This window comes from Lipophrys pholis (assembly GCF_963383615.2).
Source record: "Lipophrys pholis genome assembly, chromosome: 21".
Lineage (NCBI taxonomy): Eukaryota > Metazoa > Chordata > Actinopteri > Blenniiformes > Blenniidae > Lipophrys > Lipophrys pholis.
The window spans coordinates 17,190,458-17,211,264 of record NC_137649.1 but is presented as its reverse complement, the minus strand read 5'-3'; the positions used below and the strand labels follow the sequence as shown (position 1 = coordinate 17,211,264).

The window sequence follows — 20,807 nt, the reverse complement described above, 5'->3', positions numbered from 1 at the left end:
AACTATTAAGTGTTTATTAACAAACGTCTATTCCTAAATCATCAATCTATGAATCACATCTAATCAATAAACATCAAGCAAGATCTCATAAAACAACACAATACAAAACAAAGCCGGCTAATAAAGTGTGTGTGTGTGTGTGTGAGTGTGTGTGTGTGTGTGTGTGTGTGTTCGAGTGTGGGGGAGCGATGTGTGTGAGTGGGTGTGTGTGTGTTCGAGTGTGGGGAGCGATGTGTGTGTGTGTGTGTGCGGGTTTGTGGAGCGAAAGGGGCGTGACTTGGTGAGAGGGTAATGACCACGAACGTCCACCAGAGGGAGGTAGACGTCGGCGGTCCGGTGTAATCACCCGATCTGGCCACTAGGTGCGCGTCGGCGCGCGGGGCAGTTGTGATGACTTAATGCAACCACCAGATGGCGGTACGAGCGGTTGCAATTACCCACGCGACTACCAGAGGGCGCCAAACGGCTCGGCGACCCGGCGAGGAAATCGATGTGATTACCCACCCGGTCACCAGAGGCGCTCGGCGTGCTCTGCCTGGGATAGCGTGACGTCACTGAGCTCCGCACGGGCCGTAGCCGTCGGGAGCGCGCCGGATTCCTTGTGGCCGAGAAATCCGAGCCGCAGTGAACTACACACGGTCCCAGGGACGCACTGAAAGGAGGCGCTTGGAGGCAGCGGCGGCCGTACCGTGCGCTGGTTAGTGAACAGGGAAACAGAGGAGAAGAGGAGAGAGAGAGAGGAGAGAGGAGGGGGTGTCTGACTGTGTACACTGACGCGACCGCCTCAGCTACACGTACAGAGTCCAAAAACGGCTGTTCAGGCAGATATGGACTCTGGGAGCAGAAGCGTGAGCTGAGGATGAGGAGGCTCGCGCGTGCGTGCGATGATTCGCGTGGATGGCCGTCCACGCGTAGACACAAAAGTACTCAGAAACAGGGATCGGCGTCCCAAAGTTACAAGTACCAACAATAAACACACAGCAATAATAATATCACGTTATTCTAATTCCTGCCCAGACTCTAAGCCTTACTTGGTTGGACGAGGGGGAAACGTGCTTCCGTGGCCAGGTGAAATCCGTCGATTTGTGGCCGCGGGCGGTTCTCTGGCGTCCCAGAAAATAGAGACCTGACGTGGACTACGGAGGGGAAACCCGTAGTGTGATCCGAGGGGCGATCAGCAGCTTCTTGCGGTGAGGGGGGGGGTGAAGAAGCGATGCTCAGGTCGGTCTGCAGACGAGCGTGCGGTTGCAGCGCGCGCTCGGGGTCCGGATGATGCAAACAAAAAGGGGGAAGAAAAAAAGAAGGGGAAACCAAAAATAAAGGGAATTCCCGCTTTTCTTGAGCTCGTCCAGCGAGGTGAAGAAAATTCAGGCCCGGTCCAGGTGCGTTAACACGAGGCGCTTTGTCTCCTTACGAAAAGGTGCGTCTGGGTTGACGCGATTTCGTTTTGGAAGAGGCTGGATCTCTTCCCGGGCCTGAATTTATACCGTTATGATGTCTTCCGGGCTCCCCGCGGCGTTGGCCGTGGTTCAGCCAATCCACGCGGGGTTGGCTTGCGCGTCACCGGGCCGGTGACCCGGTGATGACGGGATTTTGGGTCCCCCTGCCGTCGAGCCGCAGTGCCGCAGCTAGAGGAGGGGGGACCCGGGGGCCCCCCAGGGGGGGGTCATGTGATCAATGGCGAATTTTCCAGGGTTGAGCACATGGTTTCTTTGTTCTCAAAGAAACGTGGCTCACCCCCCTCCTCGCCCCCCCCCCCCCTTCCTCATGAGGGTGAGTGAACAAAGGATTTTGGCTCCAACATCCCCCCTTTGTTCCGAAGAGTGGGATGCAGGTCACAGTCTTTGGAGCAAACCTGGGCCGAACAATCCATAGAATCTGTGAACGTCCCCATGTCCTGTGAAACATACTGTCCTTCTCTGTCCACCAGTTCACATGTGAGGTTATTTCCTGAGCAGGCTGGGCTAGTCTGGGCAGGCTAAGGCTAGTCTGGGCAGACTTACTATTTCTATTCTAACTATCTAAGCACACATACATTTCATTTCTTAAGGGTCGTCACCAGTGAACATGAAAGAGGTAGGAAAGGGACAGGAGAGTGAGAAATAGGAAGGGAACGGGTGGTTAGGAAAAGGGTTAGTAGGCCGTGCCTTCACCTCTTGGTTGGGTGAGGGCTGGCCTATTGTGTGTTTGTGGATGGGCCCACAAAACGTGGCGAGACCAGGGTCAGGGAATCCAGTCGGGCCTGTAGTTTCTGGATGTACTTGTACATCGCGTACGCCACTACGGCCGTGATGATCCAGCCACTGAGCAACATTCCGAGCGCTGCCATGCTGATGGGATGGTCTTGGTATGGGTGTCCACCTGCCCGCCTAGGGAAAGTGGCTGAGAGCCCTGTGGGCTTTAAATTGAATTTAATCAATTTGGTTCCCTCAGCCAGAAGCTGGCTTTGGAGGGTGGCATCAATTGTGAAATTGTGCCCGACGAATGCATCCATCATCTCAATCTCCACCTCGTGTCGGTCGGCATCGAGATGATGGAGGATTATGTCGTCAATGTGTACTGTAGCCCCTGGTGGGACATTGAGGAATATTGTTTGATTGGGCAGGGTGAGCTTGGTGGCTATATCATGGCGGTCGTAGGACATGGTCGCTTCAGAATGAGGTGTGTTGACGAGCCATCGACTACCTGCTCTCTCTACTCTGGTCTCGGTTCCTTCATCTTTGATGGACAAACTACCTTGACATTTCTGCTCCGGGGCGTCTGCCCTCAGCCCACATAGATAGTTGGTGACATCTCTAATGAAAGGGTTACTGGGACAGATCCAGTGAATGTCTTTGGTGTTTGTGCACATGCTGAGATTGGGGACCAGGTAGAGTGAGGGGTTGTCGTCGTGGTAGGCGAGTGTGGGTGGCGTTCGGAGGTGTACGTGTGTGTTACCCTCCCAGAATCCCACATTCAATACGGTTTTTAAACGGTACACATTCTGCTTTTCAATGATTGGTAGGTTTAGGATAAATCCTAACTCTAGGTTCTGTGGGTTCACAGAGATCGGAATAGCACTGCCGAGACTATATGCCAGATGTACCTGTGAAGGTTGTACAACAGTGGTGGTAGTGGTCTTGAGAATCTGTTCAACCAGTGTTAGTGGAACTAAGTACGTGGGGATCTTCCCGGTACTGAGGCTACTCACGGAGGAACTGACTTCTCTAAGGAGATCTTGCATAAGATCCCTGACTATTCGCACATACGTTATGTCCTCACTGACGATACTTGACAAGGTTGTTAAGGCATGCAAGGTGTTATTGATTAAAGCAGAATGCAAGTTTACAGTGAGTATGGTTCCCTGAACCGTTTTGGTCAAGCCTTGTAACTGTTCACTCTGTATTAGGAGTCTCTGTTGGATTTCCGGCATTTCTTCTTCGAGTTCCCCGACATGTCTCTGAAGGGCCTTCAGGCTGACCGAGTTGGCTGCGGAGAGGCCAATCGAGAACAGCGAGCCGATGCCTGCTGCTGCGATTTCGGCGTACTGACTGGTTTTCGGACCCAGCTGGAAGTGATCAGGCACCTCGCTTCTGCCGACCCAAACAATGCCCACGCCTGCCCTCATTTGGCTGTCGTGGTGGAAAGAGCAACCATCGACATAGACTTTCGGCATGCCGTCACAGATGTTTTCATCATGGTAATGATGATTGGACGGGAGGGTCTGTGTCTTGACCAGGAGAGGTTGGATGTTGGACTGTCCCTCACAGTCACAATGTTGGCACGCAGCCAGACCTTGGCCCAAAGCCATTTTGTGGTTTTGTGCGTATTTAACCTCGATGTCATAACCTTGGAGTGCCATCATCCAGGCCGCGATGCGGCTGTTGGACACGCGTCCTTCCCTGAGACGTTGGCTGTTCAGGAAAGAGACTGGTTGATGGCAGGTTTCGATTGTCACCTTCTGACCCCCAATGTAGCTGCGGAAGTGCTCCACAGCCCAGACGGTGGCGAGGAGAGATTTCTCACAGTCGGAGAACTTAATCTCTACACTGCTAAGAGGTCGGCTGGCGTAGGCCACGACTCTCTTGTCTGTGTCGTACTTCTGTGCCAGAGCCGCGCTCAGGCATTGAGCAGAGAACCCTGCCTCAAGGAGGAACTCTTTGTCCTTATCTGGGTACGCCAGACAGGGTGCCACGCAGAGTTTCTCCTTCATGAGGCGGAAGGATTGTTCTTGGGGGGCTCCCCACTCAAAGGCCTTGTCTTTGCGGAGGAGTTCTGTGAGGGGTCTGGCAATGTCCGCATAATCCTCGATGAATTGACGGGAGTAGTTGCAGACCCCAAGAAAGCTCCTCAGTTCTGACACATTAGTTGGGGCTTTGATGTCTTGGATGGCGCGAATCCTCCCCGCTTGGGGTTCGATTCCGTCAGCGCCAACTGTTAACCCCACGTATTCAACCCTGGTACGGCACCACTGACCTTTGCGAAGTGCCAGTTTGGCGCCTGCCGCCAGGAGCTGGTTCAAGACGTGTCTTATCTCGGCTAAATGCTCCTCAAAGGTGCAGCTTCTCATGAGGATGTCATCCACATAGATGAGGTTGCCTCGGGCGGCGGCGTCACTCATCGCTTTGTGGAGGAAGATGTTGAACTCAGATGGTGAGTTTGAGTAGCCGAATGGGCACCGGTTCCAGGTGTACTGGCGGTTGCCAAAGGAAAAAGCAAGTTTGTACTGGTCAGATGGATCCACTTTCATGGTCCAAAATCCATTTGCCACGTCGACTGTGGAAAAGAAACGAGCACCTTTTACTTTGGCCAGCTCCTGATCCAGGTGGATCATGGGCCAGCGAGAAAGAGGAACCTGTTTGTTCAGCGGGCGATAGTCGATGGTAAGCCGCCATTTACCAGTGGGTTTTAATACTGGCCAGATTGGCGAGTTGTACGTCGAGTTGCACTCTCGGATAATGTTCTTCTCTCGCAGTTTGTCAAGGATCTCCTGGATGGATTCATAGGCAGCCAGCGGGATTCTGTACTGGCGTACGAAGGATGGTGGCGCCATTGGGTCGGTAGGAATGCGCACTAGGTGAAGGTCTGTAACCCCACAATCATGTGCATCCCTAGCAAAGATCGCTTGAAATTCGCGGAAAACATTTCTGAGTGCTTCTCGTTGTTCCCGTGTCGTGAGAGCATCTGCTTTTTCAAGTTGCTGCTCAATCTCTGACTCAAAACCAGAGTACGGTTCCTCCGGTGCAGACCCTGGCTGCCCACCGGGGTTCTCAGCACTTTCTGGTTGAGTCGCCAGCGCGTACACTATCATGTCACCTTCGGTGCTGAGGGTTGAACCACAGATTGCCTCCTGTGCGAGGGCTTCGTGACGAGCAATGGTGATCATGCGGGTGGGGAACGTGTACAACACCTTGTCGAGTGTCTCGTCCCTGATGAGGGATGGAGGTAGGTCGCCAATGACGGGCACCCTGAGCTCGAAGTCGTGAAATGAGCTGTCGACCAAGACGCCTAGTGGTTTTCCCGCATTCACCTGAACCGGATTGTGGGTCAGGTTCTGGACTAGCAGGTAGGCTGAGCGGTTGGTTAGCTCTAGAAGGGGTGTGCCACAAATTGTCAGGCAAAGGTCAGAAAAGCACGGTAAGGGTTGAAAGAATGCTTGTGGGCCAAGCATCCTCTGCCCCTTGAGCAGTGCGAGACGGATTGGGAACCCGGCTGTCCGTGCTGGAATTGTGGCTTCCAACTCACTAGCAGCGTGACACGCCTGCGGGATCGTCTGACCGGATGCCATTTGCTCCGGCTCGGTCGTCAGATGCTGCGTGTCCGCGCTCGCCAGTGACCACAAAACCTGGTTCACGGCGTCCAGCTGGACTCCAAGCCTGACAAGGAGATCCGCTCCTATGTGACAAGGAGGGCGGAGCTGCGGGACGACACTCATATAGTGCATGGCTTTCTTCTGCCCTATCTGCACGGAGAGGGCACATACACCAGTTGCTTTGATTAGTGTCTGCGGCGACCCTGCAGCAAGCAGGCGATGGCTGTGCTGCACTTGGACAAGGAGTGCGTTGTGTTGGCACAGATCCTTTAGAAGATCGGCATCAATGGCAGATTTCTCTGACCACAGAGCCAAGAGTGTCTCTGGGACCAAGGTCCCATTCAGGTGTACCCCCCCCACGATGTGGGGATTATATAGTGGAGATCCATCGTTCGCCAGTGCGCATAGGAATGATGGATGCTCTCTCAGAGACTGATAGCTCCTAGACTGCCGCGACTGCTGGCCGTCAGGGAGCATGACAAGAGGGGTGTTTGAGCCAGATTCTTTGGAAGGCGTACACATGGGATTAGAACTTCTGGACTCGATGGCAGCGTTCATGCTGTCAGAAGAGGGAGGGTCCATGTCTGGACCGATTCGAGTCGGGTTGCGTACTTGGGCCCAAAGGTACCCGCGACGGCAATCGATCAGTGGGGCTAATCGGTTAAGGAGATCTTGGCCAATGAGTAATGGTTCTGTGTCCAGCGTGGTGACATAGATGGGATGCACCAAAGACATCTCTTGGAAAGTGACATCCACCCAGACGCGTTGGGTGATGGGTGAAGTGTCCTGAGTGAAGCTTCTGATGTTAATGCTGCAAGCTTCGACCTGCAGTGGCTTTCCAAGAGACAGCAGAGCTCTCGCAAGCTCGGCGAAGGTGGCTGAACACATTAGGCTTATTTCGGACCCGGAATCTAACAGCGCGAGGGCGTTTACACATCCTCCCACCACCACGGATGTGTAGATGCGGTTGGCGTTCTCTCGGTGCACGAGATTGCCTAAGAAAGTCAGGAACGGCAAATCGGTGGACTGGGAAGCTGTCGTTCTTGAACGTTCTCCCGCCTCACCTGTTTCTCCCCCCCACCCGACAAGGTAAACCTTGTTTGTGGTGGGTCGGGGCCGCCGCTCTAGTCAGGAGGGAGGGGGCCTACGTCCCCGTCCCCTTGAGGGGGGGTGGCGCCCCCTTTGGTTTGGTTGTGCGCCTTTCTGCTCAGACGGAGAGGGTGTACCAGACCCTCCTCCAGCATTCGTTCTGGGTGTCGGCAACTCATCGCCCTCAAGCCTCAAATCCGTGTTTTCCCTTGGCTCCATTTCCAGGACCCTCTGGTCAATGTCAGGCTTCTTACCCGGGCATTGACGCAATTCCCACACCATCTGCGCGTGCTGGCGCAGTTCCTTCATGGTGGGTTTGGCGGTCCTGCAAAATAGAGCCACATCGAACCTCCCACTGTCGTGGAGGTTGTTGACAAACAGAGACTTGAAGGCGTGATCTTCCTCCAACCCCGGTGCATTGCGGCCTTGGAAGTAGGCCACTCGTAGGCGCCTGTAATACTCCTTTGGAGGTTCAGACTTCCGTTGGGTGATCGCGAATGCACCAAACGTTGCCGAAGCAGGGTCATTGTACAATGAATACTCTTCCCGGAGAGCCTGGCAGAGGGTGGAGTACCGGTCTCGGGTGTCTGGCGGCAGGGATTCCATGAAAACATGGACTGTTCTGGACGTTGTTTTCCAGAGAAGCTTTAGCTTCTCCCGCATGGAAGGACGTGCGATGTCGAGGAGGCAGCGTTCAACCTCACGGAGGTAGTCCTCGATACTCGCGTCCTTGTTGCTCGGGTCAAAGCGTTCGATGTCCTTTGCGAGGGATTCGAGCTGGCGGGTCCGGACATCCCACCCCCTCACGGGACTGGGGCCGTCAGAGTCCTCTGACGACAGTTCCCCGTGGACTGCTGTCTGACGCGGGTCGGGGCCGCTAGGGCCATACAAGGGAGGTCTACTGGGGTGTAGAGGCACCCTCCTGGACCCCTGCTCCCGACTGCTAGCGTCGCGTGGGGGCTGCAGATGGGAAGGAGTGGCGGAGTCGTCGAAGCGCACCGTGCTGCGGCTGCGCGTGGGCTGAAAAGAATCACCATCTAAGCTATATGAGGCGTCATACCTCTGCGTTGTGGCGCATGAGGAGTCGATAGTGCCAGACCTCTCTGGCGAAGCCAGATTACGACGACCCCAATTAGGGTCACGTTGCGCACCTAGGGTGGCAGTGTAAAGCTGGTGTCGGAGATTTTCTTCCCTCTCCATGCCCATCGCGATTAGCGACTGAGCTTCTTCTAGGTTTTCCTTTAACTCCTGGATCTGAGGCTCACTCTCTAGTGTGCACTCATCGACCTTCGTCTCCTTATGAGGAGGCAGAGCCCGTTGCTTCTCGGGCTCTGAAGGCTGATCCTCGTCCTTGGAGGCGTCCAGCTCCTGTCGGAGGCGAGCGTTGTCCTTGGATAGCCTCTGGTTGTCCAGACGCAGCCGATCCGTACGCTCCTCCGCCTCCTTTGACTGTAGCTCTGCTCTACGCTGGTAGAGCAGGCTGATCTGGCCCAGGACGTCCGGCACTGTACGTGCCGGCTTGTCCCCTGGGTTGTTGACAAAACTTACCAGCTCTCGGATCTTTTCTTCGCAAATCTCAACGCTGTAGCGTTCGAGATTTGCTTTCTCCTCCAAGGAGAGACGGACGAGGTGGGACACCACGTCTCGTATGGCCGGCTCAGTTAGCACCGGCGGAGCCTCGGCTCCCTGTGCCCGGGAACTCTTACCCTCCATTGAGTGGTTGAGATTTACGCCCGAAGTCAACAACGTTAGCTGTGGTTAACGGCAAATTAGCTTTGCTACTGCACAGGTAACGGCTGTACCTGTGTCTTACAAACCTCTCGGTTTCGTTAATTGCTCGAGCTGCACCCTATCCAAGTTAGTCAGATGCGTCTAACACCTTGGCGAGCAATATTGTTAGTGTCTATTAATCGTAGTCAGAAATCTTAACACAGCGTGTTAATCATGCGTAGAATGCAGGGAAAGCAAGGCACTAACCACTTCACAACTGATTTCACACCACAAGTGACTTTGTTCGACAGTGCTGAAAAAGTGTATCTTGAAAACCAATTCTGGGAGAATAAAGTTAACGGCTACACCTTAAGTGAACGATTCAGGATTATTTTGTGCAGTTATTCGTAACAATGCTGGTTTACAACAGCCTCACACGGGGCACCATTATGTTGGGGTCAGCGTGTGATCAGAATATGCAAATTACCCTAGTGGTAGGCTACCGGAAGGTTCTACCCTGTCAGAGGTAATTTACATATAAACGAATCGCCAAACAGAAGTAAATTGTTATTTACGGGTTGACAATTACTGATCACTAGCGGTAGGCCACCAAAGTAATGGATTACTGGAGTAATAGATTACTAAGGTAATGTACCAAGTGTAAGTTATGCAAAGCTATAAAGGTTGATTGGAGTAAATAGTCAGTTATCGGCCAACAGCTTTGAGCTAAAAAGGGTCGCCTGACGGGAGGAACCTCCACGGGGTCCAATCGCGAAGGCGGTCCACCAGTGGCACGACCGGTCAACAGGCGTGACGGGTCACTCCTTTGTTGACAACTGCGGGTCAGTGGCGTGACCTACCGAAGCGCCTGTGGACCCACAGGAGGCGACTCGCTGGAGTAACCGGGGAAAAGCTCAAGCTGCGAAGGCGTCACAAATGGCTATTGACCTATCAATGAACAACGGTACTTGATTACGAGTGATGATTAAATTACGGAGAGCAACCTATGATTCAAGTTATCAATGAAACAAACCTGCGATTTGTAAGTCAATAACTGAGGGGAGGCTGAATTACTTCGGTGGAGTGGACCACCGAAGGTGATCTGCAAGTAATTTAGAATGGATTGTTAATCAAACAAGTTTGGTTATTTATCTAATAACAATCGGGAGTAATCAAGGAGGAGTTGGAATTAATTAAGTAAAGTCGGGGTTTACTAATTAAATACAATGAGTTATTTGAATGAGCTAAACCATTGAAATTGAATTAAATGCAGTTAGGATTATTAATTGGATAAACTTGCGCTTTATGAATTAATAATACTGGATAATTGGATGCTGAGATGCACGAAAACCACTTAAAAATGATTAAAAGCACTCTTGAGTATTAATTGAATAAATTGACTAATTTATTAATTAATAAAGCATACAAATTATCTATCTGCAACAAAAATAAATGAACAATAGCTTAGAGACAATTCAAGTTGTGATTAGGTTAACTGGGTAACAGATCAATCAATAATAGTGCGGGTAATTAACCACAGAAAATGCGATGAAACACTTAAAATTATTTAAAAGCAATGCGGGTTATTCCCGTGGAAAACCTGCATTCATTCGCCAACGCCTCCTAGGTGTGTTAAATTACCCAAAGCGTTAAAATCATTGAAATTGATTTAAACCATTCAAACTATTAATCAATTGAATATTACCGTTACTTAATCAAAGTCGGGGCACCAGCTGAAGTTAGGGTCTTAAACGAAACATCAGTCTTAAAAAAGAAAGTTCAATTAAAATGTTTAAATTATTATTTCTGATTGAAATGATAATCGCAATTTAACTGAAGCAGGAAAGGAAGGCTGTAAATCCGAGCACTGACTGTTACAACCAGCAGTTGTCGCTGAAAAGCACACAAAAACCACCAAGAATCGTTCAATTCAACTATTAAGTGTTTATTAACAAACGTCTATTCCTAAATCATCAATCTATGAATCACATCTAATCAATAAACATCAAGCAAGATCTCATAAAACAACACAATACAAAACAAAGCCGGCTAATAAAGTGTGTGTGTGTGTGTGTGAGTGTGTGTGTGTGTGTGTGTGTGTGTTCGAGTGTGGGGGAGCGATGTGTGTGAGTGGGTGTGTGTGTGTTCGAGTGTGGGGAGCGATGTGTGTGTGTGTGTGTGCGGGTTTGTGGAGCGAAAGGGGCGTGACTTGGTGAGAGGGTAATGACCACGAACGTCCACCAGAGGGAGGTAGACGTCGGCGGTCCGGTGTAATCACCCGATCTGGCCACTAGGTGCGCGTCGGCGCGCGGGGCAGTTGTGATGACTTAATGCAACCACCAGATGGCGGTACGAGCGGTTGCAATTACCCACGCGACTACCAGAGGGCGCCAAACGGCTCGGCGACCCGGCGAGGAAATCGATGTGATTACCCACCCGGTCACCAGAGGCGCTCGGCGTGCTCTGCCTGGGATAGCGTGACGTCACTGAGCTCCGCACGGGCCGTAGCCGTCGGGAGCGCGCCGGATTCCTTGTGGCCGAGAAATCCGAGCCGCAGTGAACTACACACGGTCCCAGGGACGCACTGAAAGGAGGCGCTTGGAGGCAGCGGCGGCCGTACCGTGCGCTGGTTAGTGAACAGGGAAACAGAGGAGAAGAGGAGAGAGAGAGAGGAGAGAGGAGGGGGTGTCTGACTGTGTACACTGACGCGACCGCCTCAGCTACACGTACAGAGTCCAAAAACGGCTGTTCAGGCAGATATGGACTCTGGGAGCAGAAGCGTGAGCTGAGGATGAGGAGGCTCGCGCGTGCGTGCGATGATTCGCGTGGATGGCCGTCCACGCGTAGACACAAAAGTACTCAGAAACAGGGATCGGCGTCCCAAAGTTACAAGTACCAACAATAAACACACAGCAATAATAATATCACGTTATTCTAATTCCTGCCCAGACTCTAAGCCTTACTTGGTTGGACGAGGGGGAAACGTGCTTCCGTGGCCAGGTGAAATCCGTCGATTTGTGGCCGCGGGCGGTTCTCTGGCGTCCCAGAAAATAGAGACCTGACGTGGACTACGGAGGGGAAACCCGTAGTGTGATCCGAGGGGCGATCAGCAGCTTCTTGCGGTGAGGGGGGGGGTGAAGAAGCGATGCTCAGGTCGGTCTGCAGACGAGCGTGCGGTTGCAGCGCGCGCTCGGGGTCCGGATGATGCAAACAAAAAGGGGGAAGAAAAAAAGAAGGGGAAACCAAAAATAAAGGGAATTCCCGCTTTTCTTGAGCTCGTCCAGCGAGGTGAAGAAAATTCAGGCCCGGTCCAGGTGCGTTAACACGAGGCGCTTTGTCTCCTTACGAAAAGGTGCGTCTGGGTTGACGCGATTTCGTTTTGGAAGAGGCTGGATCTCTTCCCGGGCCTGAATTTATACCGTTATGATGTCTTCCGGGCTCCCCGCGGCGTTGGCCGTGGTTCAGCCAATCCACGCGGGGTTGGCTTGCGCGTCACCGGGCCGGTGACCCGGTGATGACGGGATTTTGGGTCCCCCTGCCGTCGAGCCGCAGTGCCGCAGCTAGAGGAGGGGGGACCCGGGGGCCCCCCAGGGGGGGGTCATGTGATCAATGGCGAATTTTCCAGGGTTGAGCACATGGTTTCTTTGTTCTCAAAGAAACGTGGCTCACCCCCCTCCTCGCCCCCCCCCCCCCTTCCTCATGAGGGTGAGTGAACAAAGGATTTTGGCTCCAACATTTATTAACAGCAGGTTTTTGCAGGCATCAGACAATCAGTGCAGAAAACTGCAAATCTGTCATTTTATTTACCCTGAATACAGCTATTCATGCTGTAGAGGTGCTGTGGGAATATGTTAACCCGCTAATAACACCTTGTACATATCACATGCATTAGTATTGTGAATCTTATTTTAAAATTCCTGAATGGTATTAGTGCTTATTTTACAGCTATGCATCTTCCGCCTGCTAATTAAACACAAACTGCAGCAAAAGCTCTGAGTTTCCTCCTGCTTCACTGAAGTGAGGCCAACATATCAGACTTCTGCCATCTTGCTCTGTTGACGTCATGTGGAACCGTTATGTGCGTTTGTGACAGAGCGGCGGACGTCCCGCCGGCCTGACCCTGTGCCCACTTCCATTACTAAGCCTGTCAATCATGACATTGGTGTTGATTGTTTTGCATAAAATAACATTTAAAAAGAGGGAGAGTGAGTCATCGATGTGCTTTCAGTTTGACTTATCTTCCACTCCAACTACTAGCACTGAGAGGGTTTTGTGTACATTATATACAGTAACTGACCTCAATTGCAATATAGAAAAATGTGCAGTGTCGTGCAAGTGAATGAAGATTAGTACTTGATGTGGATGTTAGGATGTGCACAGTATATTATTATGTATTTGTGTCATGAGTGTGAGCTGTCAACAGTGTGTGTGGGTCAGTCTAATGGCTGATCCGCTCATTAGATTCTTGTTGGAAGTCAGCTGGTGGCCCACAAAGGGCGTTTTGGTCAGTTCCAGTCTTTTTTTTTTTTTTTCCTTCTAATGTGCGGTAAACGTTCCACTGTACAGCTCCTATTAAGCAGATACAGCTTTAAGTAGTCACACGGCATAACATCTTTTCTTGAAAGAAATTGATTTACGGACTAAAAGAAGATAGCATACTCAATTAATCCCCTCAAGGAAGTCTGCATTTAACCCATGCTGTTCATAGTAAACAATAATTATACACGCTAGGATCAAGGGGCTGCCACGGAGGTCAACAGTCTTGCTCAGAACCTGCAAACCCCTGATCCAAGATCCACTTCTCTAACCTCTATTGTCCCTTGACGACTTGAGCGATCCAAGAGTCAAACTTAATATATTCTGATCAATAGTCAAATGTGTTATCCATTTCAACACGATAGCAACTGATGAAACAAAAACACGCAACAACAAAACAGCAGCGATAAGCTGAATGCACAGACAACCGCAGATTTATTTGACAAAGATAAGCCACTGTAGATAAAAGGTGATTATAATGTCACTTACAGTCGGAGGTCTATCGTGTTGCTGTCAGCAGGACTGAGTGAGTTCAGGGAGTAATGAGGCACTTCTCTTCCAGTAAATAGGAGATTTTTTATTTTATTTTTTTAAATTAACTGAGTTCAACATACAAAAGACAGTCAGCACAGGAAGTTGGTCAGAGACAGCAACGTACAACAATCTTCATCTACGACAACATTAACAAAGAAGCTGGCGGAAATAACGCATTACATTATGCTTAAACTTTTATGATGAAGTTTACTTATTTATTTATTTACTTTTTACTTTCCTGGCATGTTAAATGTTGACAATCACCTGCAGCTTTATTTTTACAGCGCTAAAGTGATCAGTGTTTTTTTATCGTCGACCACTTGTCGCTATATAAGTACATATATGCAACATGGCTGCAGTATAAAGGGATTTCAAGTCGTCTGTGTGGCTGGATAGGTTCATGTCTCATATGAAAACCAGAGGTTTAAACTAATTGCTAGTTGGTATTTGATATTGTGATCTGTTGGATATTGTCATAGAAACCTAAAGTGGCTTTGTGACCCAAATACCTAAAATACACTTTAATCATCCTACGGCATGTGACTGAAGACGTATAGTAAAATGTCTCGGCTGTGGCTGAACAAGTGGGGTCAGAGAGGAACACTGCTAATTTTAGTGTAAGTAAAGTACACAGCCTCAAGAGGACACACACACACACACACACACACACACACACACACACACACACACACACACACACACACACACACACACACACACACACACACACACACACACACACACACACACAGCAATCCTTCTTATGGCAAATGTGACTTGTGAGCTGTGTAATTATTTACACTGTGCAGGCGAACAGCTTCTGTGGTGTCCACCAGCTGGAGTCAACTGTGTCACATGGCAGGGATGATCACAAGTTCTGACTGAATAACATCAGACAGGATCAATGTAAAGTGGAAACATATCAGCCTGTGAGCAAGAGGCTGTCAGAGGGTGTAAATTCTGAGCTGAATTGTTTCATATATTCACCAGATTCCAAACTTCAGAGAATGTATTTGTCTATTAGGGTGGTTTTACCTTGTTACCAAAAACGCTTAGTATCAATAGTCACTTGCGTCAATGCAGTATTTCAGGCATTGGAATGTTTTGACAATGTCTTTGATGAGTGCTTTATTTTATCAACAGAAGCTGTCAGTGCTTTTGAGGAAACAGCTCAGTGCAGTCCAACATTTTAACAGTACAGACTTTGACTAAACCAAGATATTCATACGCTTTAACAGCATGAAGCAGAATTTTGTCACAACTATTATTGCAAGGCAGTCTCACCACATCACAGATAACTCATTACTCAAAGGAGAATATTTTTAGGTGTTTCTGAATGCTACTGAAGAGGTTGTTTATGTTTTAGTGGAAACGTCTTTCATTGTGACTTTTCAGTGGAACAATTACAGTCTGCTCGTGCTGCCTCAAAGTGTCCTGAGCTGACTTTGCTGATCTGCTGCACCTGAAGGAGACGGTGGTCAGATCCAGCGGCTTTTGTCCAAATTTGATTTGCACATTTATAAAATCGTATTGTGGCCGCAGGCTGAATAGAGCAAGATGCTGTTTTCAGTCTCAGTCAATTAGAGCCAAACGGCACTGACACACACACACACACACACACACACGCGCGCGCGCACGTGCGCGCGCTTTGTGTTCGTTTGAATCGGTGTTGTCATGGCAACTAGCCGCAGCTATTCACTGAAATGTCAAGGCATTGAGGCAAACCTACACACACATACACACACACACACACACACACACACACGCACACACAAACTGTCGCCTTGATGATTTTTTTTGTTGTTCAAGATGTTGAGGATGAATTTTGTGGAAAAACATCGAGGCAACATCAAAGAAAAGGGAAAAGTACATTAGATGTTTGGTGACCATGTTTTTTTTTTTAAGTCTCTGACATTGTAAAGTAGAGAGAAAGTTACCACTTTTCTTAAAAGGGCTGTGATGAATACACAATACAATGTGAAGAAAGTGACGAAAGGGATGAAGTAGACGAAAGAGTTTGGATTGTATTGACACAATTATAGCCAAAAAACACACAGGGAGAAGATGGAGGAGGCTGAACTGAACCAAAGCTTGTCTGTGGTTAACTGGACTCAGTTCTAAATGATATATATGGAGATAATTTTCAGTTCTAAATGATTTCTATGGAGGTTTTGGCATGTCCTTCAGAGATTAAAAACCTAAATCAGCCTATTTGTTTCTTTTGATTTGTGTCCTCTGTATTTTTGCTTCTCTTTATCTCATCATACAATATCTTTTCATTTTCACTGTCACATTCAGTTTTTTTTGTTCAGGTTTTCATTTGCACTTCAAACCATTTCTCTCCTGCTTCTTCTAGATTGAACTATTTCAGCTTGGAGAAGCATTGTGTTGATGAGTAACTCCAACTACATGTGAAATATGTCTCAGTATGCATTTACGTGACGGCGGTGGTGTTAATGGAATACGTGAGCGAACTGATCCAGGTTACTGTTCATTGTGTGTGTGTCTGGCTTAGCGGGCTTTGTTGTGCACAACACATCAATGAGCCTGATGTTGGATACTGTTGAATGTGTGTTTGTGACTCATTAGCTACCAGATGTCGTTACACAATGTCACACACATCCTCAGACATCTGACAAAGCCGTGGAGCAGACGCCGGTAATTAGAGGGAAAAGGCAGGAGAGACGGCAAATATAAACTTGCAGCCATTACTGATGTGTATCTGGTACTCTGTCTGCATTAAAATACAAAGAGACAATCAGATGGACCTTCAGAGAATAAGTGACATAACCGAGGCTTTGTGCAAAATAGAGTAGTTCAAAGTGAGTCAGGCTCATTATGTCTGACTTGTGGCTTTTTGAATTGCTATTAAACTGGGTCTGGTAGTTGCAATGGGACTCATTTGGGCTGAACCACAACAGCATGAAATTCAGCGAGCGGAAATCTACACCACTGGCCAATTGCATTGTGCACCATTACATACTGTATGTTTTTCAAGTTGAAATCCCTCAATAAAAAGTTTTATATAATCAACATATTCCAAAGCTATTTCATTTACACATATACATGACAGGTAGTTTTCCTTTTCTACCCAAAACACGTAAAGCACAAATAGTCAAACGAATGACTATTGGAGGCGTCAGAAATGTTGTGAAAGTGTCTTTGATGAGTGTTTTATTTTATCACCAGAAGCTGTCAGTGTTTTTGTGGAAACAGCTCAGTCCAAAGTTTTAACAGTACAGACTTTTGACTAATCCAAGATATTAATAAGCTTTAACAACATGAAGCAAAATTTTTTCACAACTATGACTCCCGGGGCGGTCTCACCACATCAGAGATAACTCATTACTGAATAAGGAGAAACAAGAGAAACCAGAAGAGGATCAGGAGGGACCAGAACCTTCACACACTGACAAGGAACCGGTAGAACCAGGAGCTTGATTGGTTAAAGAGGAAGGAAATCTGAACTTTCCAAAGTAAAAGAGAAAAAAAAAGAGAAGCCCCCATTTAGGCCAACTAAAGAGGAATAGGAGGAACCGCAACCTCGAGAAACCACCGAGAAACAACGAGAACCACAATCTCTGAAAAGCGAAAAGAACCTGGAAGAACCAGAAGTCCTGCAGTTTAATAGGAACAGAACAAAGTCCCCATGCACATGGAGGCAAAAATGTTTCTTTTTTTACAAAAATCAAGACATGTGTCAGTCCTCACAAAACCAAAGAAAACACTGGAAACCATGAAAACTGTTTAGTATGTACAGTATACCAGGAATGTAGTGGTGCTGTAACAGAAAGAGGCAAAATTCAAAACGCAAAAGAAAAGAGAAAAAGAGTAATTTCTGTGGACCAGCCACAAACGCTGGATTATGAAGCTGACAAATTCTAAGAAGATCCTTGTTTTGTTGTTTGCTGGCAGGTTTTAATGCAACCAGGTGAAGGGAGAGGTGAGCTATCATGTTCAACCATTTCAGAATTGTAGTGCGAATGTCATAAAGACAGAAGTCCTGCATGAGTACTCTCAGATGTTTCCACTCTGGGAGTATAGTGACTTGCTAATTCATTTTCATATATATATATATTTTTATTTTTTATTTTATTTATGCAGATACACGTAAACAAGTCAAATTACAAGCCAGATTTTTTCTTGCCGAACAAATGAATAAATCTATTTTGAGGTTGTTGTTTTTTAAATGGCTACATGGTGGTGCTCTTCACTCCGGAAAACCTTTTTTTGTTTGTTTTGGCTTTATAGGCAATTTCTTTTCCACAGTACAGAAGCCAGCTTGGGCTGCAACAGCTCTTGACTCACATGAAGAATGAACCTGGTTTGAATCTGGGCCTGGCCTGGACATTCCTTTGTGGAGTTTACATGTTGTCCTTGTGCTTTAGTGCCAGAATAGATTTTTGAGGCCAATTGGTAATGACAATATTGCCCACTGTGAATGTGAGTGTGTATAATTATCTGTCTCTTTGATTTTCCCTGTGATGGACAGACCATCTGTTCAGGGTGTAATCTGCCTTCATCCGCGCTCAGCTGGACTTGTCTCCAGCAAACCCAAACTTACTTTATATGAATGTAGAAGATGGATGAATGAAATGTTCTGGTTGATTATTTGAACAAACAATGAAGAAAACTACACATCCGTGTTAAATATTAGCTGAACCTTATTTAAACAACACATATGGATAGTGTTCACTTCAATATTGGGATCAAAAGCAAATCTGGTGGTAAGCTGAGGAGCTGCCAACTGTAATAACGGTGCAGCTCCGCTGCAGAGCCCATCATCCACCATGATCTTCAGTTTAACATGACAGGCTGGTAAAGACCAGAGTCTGCCAGCCCCCAAAAGCTTCCGTCGGGGTCTGTGCCTATGATGCTGACGCAAATGTGGAGTCTGCCCACGGCGGTGAAACCTCTACCTGCTCTGATAATGTGTCCACCCACAATGATGATGGTGCTCCTGTCCACAATAGTGGCGCCTGTTACAGATGTTCTCATACCCAGAGTGATGCCGTTTGTCCCTGCCATTTTTTTATTGAGTGCATCAACACCTGGAAGACCTGGGGCTGTGTCTATTTACACCCTGACATTCTCTTATTTTGACACAAAGTGTGAATGGATTCTCTCACAATCTCTCCAATAAGCATACTGCAGCTCACACATGTGTAACGCAGAGGGAAAGCCACAGAGTAGAGCTCATATAGGCACAATGAGGGTCTTTAACATGCTGATGCTTTTTTTTTTTTCCATCAGAAAAGCTAAAACATTGATTAAAAATGTTTAAACAAGGGTGAAATTGTTCAAAGTTGGAATAGTATATCTCAAGGATAAAGGTAAACAAGAAAATGGTAGAATTTTCCTTTTTTTTCTCAACTTTTTGTCAACTATTTCATTCAGACTTTTCTCTACAATTTGTGTTTGTAGTTTTGTTTAGTTTTTTTACATATTTTCTTTTCCCTTTTGTACCCTGTCATTTGCTGGATTGCCTATTTGCATCTCAGCCATGAATTCTCGTGTCTGTGAGGGTCATCCAGTTTCACGACCCATCCGTCTCTCGTTTCACTATTTTCAACCCTGTGCGTGTTGTTGCCGTCACCAATACTTCATATGCTCTGATGTGGTGACCCCCCCCCCCCCCCCCCCCCCCCCACCCCTTATGTTTTTTTAAATAAATTATAAATCCATTACCCTACTATAATTAACATCTTAAGATGAAATGGGAATGACTTTGTACACTCAAAGGTGGGTTTTCCAACTTACCCAGTCCTGGTATGAAGGTGTTCAGAAAAAGGCAGATAACAGCCAAAGGGAAAGGCATTGTGGGTATTGCAGCCCGCAGAGGTCCTTTCTTCTCTCTGACCTCCACCACCACGCCCCCACCTACTGTGTGGCCCCCGGCCATTATCTTGCCCCCGAGATTGTCTTCTGTTTTGACACGCCCCTGTTGTGTTGCTCCTTCTTTCTGTGCCATCTCTCTTTGTGCCTCAGTCTCTCGCTCACCTCACCTCAGTCTCGGGACTAAAGAATAGCTGCTGATGAGCAGGTGAGCTGGTTGAAGAAATGTGAATGGTTTATCGTCCCAGTCACTCTCCCTCTGGAGTTCGGGTCATTCAAGAAAGGGTGAAAAGATATTCAACTGCACAGTTTATGTGAACATGTGGATCTGGATTCACTGCCTCTCGCAACATTTACTGTGCAGAACGCCAGCAGCAACAAGTTTGTCTGATTGTGATGCGAGTTGTGACGATGGGAATGGAGGAAAAGTCCTGGAAATGGGGTTTTTATAACTTGGTGAATGTTCAGACCGAGCCAGAGGATCTGTTGGTTGGGGTTTTGTTTGTCCAACGATTCTCACAGGTCAAGAATCTTAAGTCTCATCAGGAGAAGGTCTGAAGAAGCAACAGATGTTCCTCGACACTCCAGAGGTTTTCCTCCCTTAAATTCCCCTCAGTCCATGAAAGTCTCCACAATTTCTCATCGCAAGATGTCAGTGAAACTTGCAGTGCCCTTAGGAAATGCTGAATCAACAATAATCCTTCTTCAAAATGATTTGAATGTCCTCAGAAAGATCATCTGAAAGATGTCCACCTCTTTTCTTTCTTTCTTTCTTTCTTTCTTTCTTTCTTTCTTTCTTTCTTTCTTTCTTTCTGAAAAATCCCTGTGCAACCCACACACCTCTCAAGGCAGAGAAGGGAAAGTGAACACAACCCCCTTTTTCTACTACTATGTCTCTCTCTCTCTCTCTCTCCACTCCTCCTTTCTCTTTCTGTCCTGCTTTCCTCCCTCCCTCTCTCACTACTCCAGCCCCTCATTATTTAAAGGGACAGTACACCACTTTAATGTCCCTCCTGAGTGAACATGCTGATATTTGATGTGTAGGAATAAAATCAAAGATCATGCACACCCTGTCTCACACACAAATAAAGGAGGGTATGTACTTCATTCACAGTCAGACTAGAATATTGAAGTGAGCAGACTAGATAATGACTAGGAGCACATTTGCCTGAGCAAGGTCAAGAGAGAGGAAAGAAGACAGCTGGAGACAATGAGGGATGATAGTAGGATAAACAGGGCAGTGTGGTCAGGACTATGGATGCCAGAAGATGGTGGAGAGGGACACAGGATGAAGAGACGGCCAGAGTCAATA

At 47.9% G+C, this 20,807-nt stretch overlaps 1 protein-coding gene across 1 annotated transcript in view; it reads right to left on the bottom strand.

Annotated features, from left to right (window-relative positions):
• Positions 1-20,412, bottom strand: part of stum (stum, mechanosensory transduction mediator homolog) — a 33,426-nt gene extending 13,014 nt beyond the window's left edge. Inside the window, exon 1 of the mRNA XM_080491292.1 lies at positions 19,421-20,412. Coding sequence (XP_080347418.1) covers positions 19,421-19,631 — 211 coding nt within the window. The 5' untranslated portion in view covers positions 19,632-20,412. The remainder of the gene's footprint in view (positions 1-19,420) is intronic.
• Positions 20,413-20,807: the final 395 nt, after the last annotated feature.